Source organism: Cervus elaphus, chromosome 1 (assembly GCF_910594005.1).
Source record: "Cervus elaphus chromosome 1, mCerEla1.1, whole genome shotgun sequence".
In the NCBI taxonomy this organism is placed as follows: Eukaryota; Metazoa; Chordata; class Mammalia; order Artiodactyla; family Cervidae; genus Cervus; species Cervus elaphus.
In genome coordinates, this window is record NC_057815.1 from 57,932,068 (window position 1) to 57,940,412 (window position 8,345).

The 8,345-nt window shown below is 37.4% G+C and overlaps 1 protein-coding gene across 1 annotated transcript; it reads right to left on the reverse strand.

Moving 5' to 3' along the window:
• Nucleotides 1–4,553: 4,553 nt before the first annotated feature.
• On the reverse strand, nucleotides 4,554–5,495 carry LOC122693410 (olfactory receptor 478-like). The gene has a single exon (XM_043900941.1). It carries the CDS (start codon nucleotides 5,493–5,495, stop codon nucleotides 4,554–4,556), a length of 942 nt encoding a protein of 313 aa, XP_043756876.1.
• Nucleotides 5,496–8,345: the final 2,850 nt, after the last annotated feature.

Here is an 8,345-nt window from a genome sequence, read left to right on the forward strand (position 1 = left end):
CAGTTTTTAAAATTAATTTATTAATTGGAGTTTAGTTGATTTAGAGTATTATATTCATTTGAGGCATTCAGTATTTTTATAACACATAACTCCAGTTAAAGTTATTGCAAAACAATGGCTATATTTCTCTGTTCAGTACAATATATTCTTGATGCTTATTCATTTTATACATAGTAGTTTGTGTCTCTTAATTCCATACCCCTATCTCTCCACTCCTCCCTTCCATGGACGGTAGCTCACCAGGCTCCTCTGTCCATGAAATTCTCCCGGCAAAAATACTGGAGTGGGTAGCCATTCCCTTTCCAGGGGTTCTTCCTGAGCCAGGGATCAAACCTGGGTCTTCTGTATTGCAGGCAGATTCTTTACCATCTGAGCCACCAGGGAAGCCTGTACATTATATTATTATTGCTTACTCATTTTATACATAATGGTGTGTGTCTCTTTCCATACCCCTCTCTCTCCACTCCTCCATCCCTTCTCCCCACTGATAACCACCAGTTCATTATCTATATCTGTGTGTTCCTGTTTTGCTATATACTTTCACTTGATTTGTTTCACATATAAGTGATAACATAAAGTATAGGTCTTTCTCTATTTGACTTATTTCACTAAATATAATATTCTCTCTGTCCATCTACATTGCTGCAAGTGGCAAAATTTCATTCCTTTTTATGGATGAGTAATATTCTGATGTGTATACCTATCCCACATCTTCTTTTTTCATTTTTTCATGAGAACTTAGGTTGCTTCCATATCTTTGCTATTGTAAATAATGCTTCTATGAACATTGGTGTGTCTGTATCTTTTCAAAGCAGTATTTTTGTTTTCCTTGTATATACACTCAGCAGTGGAATTACTAGATCATATTGTATTTCTATTTTTAGGTTTTTCAGGAAACTCCATACTGTTTTCCACATAAATCTTGAGAGAAAAATTCAGTGCCATCTGTGCATGCCATACATGCAACAATTTTTTTTTTAAAAAAGATTCTTTAATTGTAAAATGCATCTGGACTGGGAGGACAATAAATGAAACATATTCATTATGCTTTTATGCTTCTCTGAGTGGAGTGAGTCTGATAACTTGACACAGTGCATGTAGGGACCCTGAAACTATATCTGGAAGCATTATGAGATTTAATGGTCCTAATTATGATCATGAGGCTTTTCAAGGAAGATGGCTCCTCTGCCAGGGCTCTCTTGGAATCTTCTGTGAACACCTGTGAGGATTATGCTCACCAGAGAGAAACACCTGGTATATATGCTGGCATGGTGAATTTTTCACTTATAGTATTCCATGTGGTTGTTTTGTATAATGCTAAGTCATTACTTTTGGTTCTGTGATTATATGTTTTCAAATAGTCTTTTATCTTTTTAAATAAAATAATATTATAATATGTGTCTATCAGTTCTCTTGTCTTAACACTTAATGGTTCTGCTTCTGTTGTTGGCTGTTTCCACTGGCTCCTACTATAAGTTTGGTATCTTGTTTCCTTTATGCTGGTCATTATGTTTCAATGTGCACTGGTTACTGTGTTTTAGTGTTTGATTGAAATAATTGAGGCTCAAATTGTTTGTTTGCTTATTCTATTCACCCTGAGGTACCACCTGTCCTTGATCACTTATATCCAAGTTCAAGGCTTGAGGCTTTCTAGATCTCCAGAAATCTGAGAGATCTGTGTAAAACCTGGTCTCTGAGCATTTCAGTTCATCCTGAGGATATATAGGAGGTTGTAATCATAATTCTCATCTGGTTTTGTCCTAGGCATTGATGTATGTTCCCCCCATCCCCAAACATCATTAAATGCAAACCTGGATTGGTTTGCACTTCCTTCTGACCTGTCAAACTCTTCAACTGCTAAAGCATATGTGAGTGTTAGGTTTACTTCTCTGGGTTCTCACAGTTCCTGGGGAAGCAATTCCTTCTTATCCTGTAATTCTACTGTGATATTTAAGATATCTTAAACATCCTATCCTTTGTTTTGGTTATGCTCATCATGGGATTGATTCAAATTACTGACCCTGCCATAATTGGAACAGAAGCCCCCAAAGTAAATTATATGCATGTGAGTGGATGATTAGACTTGCACAAATGTACACAGGTAACACTATAAAACAGGCAGTGAATGTCCTCAACCTTGCTCAGATATTATCTTCCCAATGAGGTCTGCACTGACACTTCGTGCCCTGGCATGTTAAGCTCCATTACTATGTCTGCTTTCTCTTTCTCCACAGCACAGACTTCAAATAGTCTGAATCACTAACTTGTTAGTTTTATTGTCTCTCATGCTATGAGATACATTCTATTAGGGCAAATATATTAGATGCTTGTCACTTATATTTCCAATAGCCCATGACTATCTCTGGAATAGAAGAATAATTCAGAATAATTTTTGAATGTATGGAAGAATAAATAACTGAAAGAGATGACAAATGCCCCATGAGTCTGTTAGCAAATATATAGAATCTGTGTCTAAAACATAAAAGAAGAGACAGGAAAGGTCAATAAATGCAGTTGTTGTCAGCATATCAGTTCTGTTCAGTTCAGTTGCTCAGTTGTGTCTGACTCTTTGTGACCCCATGGACTGCAGCATACCAGGCTTCCCTATCCATCACCAACTCCTAGAGCTTGCTCAAACTCATGTCCATTGGTTGGTGATGCCATCCAACCATCTCATCCTCTGCCATCTCCTTCTCCTCCTGCCTTCAATCTTTCCCAGCATCAGGGTCTTTTCCAATGAGTCAGTTCTTCGCATCAGGTGGCCAAAGTATTGGAGCTTCAGCATGAGTCCTTTCAATGAATATTAAGGACTGATTTCCTTTAGAATTGACTAGTTTGGTCTCCTTGCAGTCCAAGGGACTCTTGAGTCTTCTCCAACACAATTCAAAAGCATCAGTTCTTTGGTGCTCAAGTTTCTTTATGGTCCAACTCTCTATACATGACTACTGGAGAAACCATAGCTTTGACTAGGGAAAAACAAACATAGCTTTGTCAGTAATGTCTCTGCTTTTTAATACCCTGTCTAGGTTTGTCATAGCTTTTCTTCAAAGGAGCAAGCGTCTTTTAATTTCGTGGTGCAGTCACCATCTGCAGTGATTTTGGAGCCCAACAAAATAAAGTCTCTCACTGTTTGCATTGTTTCCTCATCTATTTGCCATGAAGTGATGGGACCGGATGCCATGATCTTAGTTTTTTGAATGTTGAGTTTTAAGCCAACTTTTTCACTCTCTTTCACTTTCATCAAGAGGCTCATTCAAGAGCATATGGAGGTCAATTAAACCTCTCCGAGGGTGTCCATTGGAAGGACTGATGCTGAAGCTGAAACTCCAATACTTTGGCCACCTCATGTGAAGAGTTGACTCATTGGAAAAGACCCTGATGCTGGGAGGGATTGGGGGCAGGAGGAGAAGGGGACGACAGAGGATGAGATGGCTGGATGGCATCACCAACTCGATGGGCATGAGTTTGAGTAAACTCCGGGAGTTGGTGATGGACAGGGAGGCCTGGCGTGCTGCGATTCATGGGGTCGCAAAGAGTCGGACACTACTGACTGAACTGAACTGAACTGAACTGACGGGACAGTTACAAAATCAAGGGAGAGACAATCTAGTTCCTTCCCACTTACTGAGTAGGATGTAAACCTAGCAATGAAAAAGTCACTCCAACAGTTTGTTCCACTCAGTCCTTGAAGAGTTTAGAGACCCTACTTATTCCCAGAAAGAAGTCATCTTTGAACCTGACTGAATTCACAAGTCAGTCAGGGACTTCTCATGTCCTTCCTTGGGGACCTTCTATATGGTGACTGGAGCCAGAGACTAGGAACATAGGCCAGAATTTATAGATCCATAAAGTCCATCCTTATCATATAAGCTTCCCATGAGAACATCTCCAAAAGCTTTCTGACTCCGCTTTGTCATTTCCTCTCAGAATGTACACACGCAAAAGTATACTGATCTCACTCATTACAGAATAAACTGCAGTTGCAAATGGACACAGGCTTAAAGGTTTGGAGGTACAACTTTGGAAAAATTATATGGATAACATTTTAAAACTATTTTCAGAAGATGAAGTATTTTTTCATGGGACTGATGTGTTTTTTGTAATTAAAATTTGATTTTATTTCACTAAAGGTAACTCACTATAGGTCCCTGACTTAAAATTAGATATCTGAAAATTTATTCCCTACCTTTACTGAAAAACTGCTCCCTGGCTAATGACATGGAATGGACATATTTAAACCACAGACACTCAATTTCCTCTTCTTATTATCTTCATGGCATATTATCATATCAAATCCTATAAAATAACAGGCTTCCATGCATGGCTGATTCATATCAATGTATGACAAAACCCACTGGAAAAAAAAAAAAAAAACAAGTCAAAAAAAAAAACTATAGTCCACCTAGAGGGATGGGATGGGGGAGGGGGAAGCTTCAGAGGCTTGGGATATATGTAGACATGTCTGATATATGATGTACAGCCGAACTTAACATTGTAAAGCAATTATACTCCAATAAAAAAAATACTTTAAAAAAAAAAAATAACAGGCTTCACTAAGAAAGTATTTTTCTGCCAAGCTCTCTTAGAGCCCCCTTAATCTCATTGTTCCTGAGGCTGTAGATGAGGGGGTTCAACATGGGGATCACCACTATATAGAACACAGACACCACCTTGTTCTGGTCAGTTGAGTAGCTGGACTTGGGCATCACGTAAATGAACGTGATGGTCCCATAGAACAGAGTGACTGCTGTGAGGTGGGACGTGCAGGTGGAGAAGGCCTTGTGGCGCCCCTCGGGGGAGTGCATCCTGAGGATGGTGATGAGGATGTAGAGGTAGGATACAGCTATGACAGTCACTGTGATCACAATGATGGAGCCGGATGTAAATGAGGGGACAACTGCAGGGATACTGATGTCAGAACAGGAGAGTTCAACCAAAGGAGCAAAATCACAGAAAAAATGATTGACTCGATTTGGTCCACAGAAGTGTAAAGAATAGAAGCAAATAGTAAAAGAGGAAGCATTGAGAAAACCACCAGTGTAAGACATTATGAGTAACTGAATACCGACTCGTGTGGACATTTTGGTGGAATAAAGCAGTGGATCGCAGATTGCTATGAAGCGATCATATGCCATGGCAGCCAGAAGGAAGCACTCAGTTGACCCAAAGAAAACAGCTGAACCCAGCTGGATGGCACATCCAGGATAGGAGATGGTATTTCTTTCCACTAGGAAGTTTGCAAGCATATTGGGTGTAACAGAAGATGAATAGCCCACGTCAACAATGGCTAAGTGGCTCAGGAAAAAATACATAGGATTATGGAGCTGAGATGAGATTCTGATAAGAAGATTTGTGCCGAGATTCCCACATATGGTCATCAGGTAGATAAAGAGGATGATTATGAAGAGGATGAATCGAAGGACTGGATCATTTGTTAAACCCAATAAAATGAACTCTGTCTCTGCAGTGTGGTTCCTATGCATCAGGGAATACATCAGGTAATGTAGCTGCTACAAAAATGAACCTGTGATGGAACAATGCATTAAAGAAGCTATAAATTTGATTATTTCATTTTCTATTAATATAATATATGGAAATTGATTACAAATAAAGATATTCAAGAATCAAAGCATATTTACATGCAATCATGAGTCTACTTTATTTTTAAAATTGTTTTTAGCAGAAGTTCCTAAAAGCTTCCTTTAAATAATGGCTTTTACCTTTTGTATTATATTTTTCCAAAAATGTACTTAAAGTAAACTTTGAGTCAAAGAACAAATAATATATGATAGATGGAAATAGCAAAACAGATCGGTGAGTGTTACATAAAATAGGAAAAAAATGTGTAAGGTTTTATAATAAAGACGAGTAATTTAAAAGCTAACAATTATTACATGCTTACTAAAGTGTAAGATAGGGTTAAATTTTTTATATTTATATGTTTATCATTTATCATATATAGCCTATGCTTATATTTTAGTCTATATTTATAGAGTAATTAGTGTATATACATATTTAGTGTGTGATATAGTCTGTTATTGTTTGTTGTTTAGTCACTATGTAGTATTCAACTCTTTGAGGCCCCATGGACCATAGCCTGCCAGGCTCCTCTGTACATGGGATTTCCAGGACAAGAATACTGGAGTGGGTAACCATTTCCTTCTCCAGAGGATCTTCCCGACCTAGGGATAGAACTCACATCTCTAGTATCTCTTGCAGATGGATTCTGAGCCACCTGGGAAGCCCAATATATAGTCTATGTTTTCACAAAATGTTATTAATGAGTTTCATTATTTTATGAGAAAATTGAGTCTGAGAAGGCTCTATAAGTTGCACTATGTTGTTTAATAGGTAAAGTCAGAATATGAAGTCCAGGAATGCCTGACTACCCGTTCCTTTAGTTGTTGTTGCTTAGTCAGTAAGTCATGTCCAACTCTTTGTGACCCCATGGATTGCAGCATGCCAGGCTTCCTTGCCCTTCACTATCTCCTGGAGTTTGCTCAAACTCCTGTTCAATGAGTTGGTAATGCTATCCAACCATCTCATCCTCTGTTGCCCCCATCTCCTCCTGCCCTCAATCTTTCCCAGCATCAGGAACCTTTCCAACGAGTCAGCTCGTCACGTCAGGTGGCCAAGATATTGGAGTTTCAGCTTCAGTATCAGTCCTTCTAATCAATATTCAGAGCTGATTTCTTTTAGGATTGACTGGTTTGATTTCTTTGCTGTCCAAGGGACTCTCAAGAGTCTTCTCCAGCACCACAATTCAAAGGCATCACTTTTTTGGCACTCAGTCTTCTTTATGGTCCAGCTCTCACATCTGTACATGAGTATTGGAAAAACCATACCTCTGACTGTACAGACCTTTGTTGGCAAAGTGATGTTTTTGCTTTTTAATATGCTGTCTAGGTTTATCATTGCTTTTCTTTCAAGGAATAAGAGTCTTAATTTCCTGGCTGTAGTCACCATCTGCAGTGATTCATTTAGTAACTATGCAGTAAATAATTACTGATCATAAAGTCCAATACACCCGACAATGAGTGGGCAACAGATTATCCTTTAAGCCTTTTGGCAGTTATTTGTAAAAGAGATACCTAGTTAGTTATATATTTTATGATATCTATCACTTAAAATTTTTTGAAAGGAGAAATAAAAGTGTTCTTGACACTGTAACAGAAACAAATTTCAAATTTGAATAAAGTTACTACTGTAAATTTATTGGGTATTTTTAAATTAAAAATAATATTGTTTTAACAACTAGCTTGAAGTTTCAATGTAATCACTATGCAAAAATCATGATTGCTATTTAGCACATAATTTATTCAGATATATTTATTCAAACAGATCAAATCACTTCCTCTATAACAGTATTTGGACTTTTGTAGAAAGAAATATTATTTTCAACATAATATGAAGATAAATAAAGTGTTTGAAAACTTGAGAATTATCACCCAGATAATGATCCTCATGTCCAAATTTTCTGACTTGTATCTTGAATGAAAGACCCTTCATCTTACCCACGATGTGAAAATCTTGAGACTAAAGCATCAGAGATATTCATAGTATCTTTCCAAATTTAAACCTTAAATTTAAGTCTTTAAACATGAATAAATGCTCAAACATCTCTGGTAATAAATATATTAGCATTATGTTGGAGTGCTGAATTTGGTGAATGTTGAAAGACCATATCACTTTGCATCTTATGGATTGATAAACAAGGGATCCTTGTCTTGGACTATGCCTGTTAATTCACATAAAATTGATGGTGGAAACAGCAATTCAGCCAAAGTTTCTTGCCGTTAATAATTGCTTGATTATATCTGCCCTGTTCTTCAACCAAACTTGTGAGTATATTAATATTAATAACCAAGGAGTAGAATAGTCTCATGGAGAAGAAAATGGCAACCCACTCCAGTATTGTTGTCTGGAGAATCCCATGGACACAGAAGCCTGGTTGGCTATAGTCCACAGGGTCGCAGAGTCAGACATGACCATAGTGACTTAGCACACAAGCAGAATGTTCTCAAATGATTAATGAAAATAAATATATCAGATTCATTAACAAAAGCCAAAATCTTACCTCTTAGAATAAGAGCTCTTTCATTTGTAACAAATCATAGTTGTGGTTATAAAGCTGTCTTTAATTTTTGCTTGCCTTTGGGGATAAATCTCTGGAGATTCTAGAGATTAAAATGTGAATTTAAAAGCATGTGGAACATCATTATGTTCTATAACGGATATTGAACATCTCAATTCACACACAAAGAGAGCTAATCTTTTAAGCGTTGTCAATTCTCAAGTGGTTAATTTATTCTTTTGCTTCTGTTTAGGTGATTATACACTTTTCT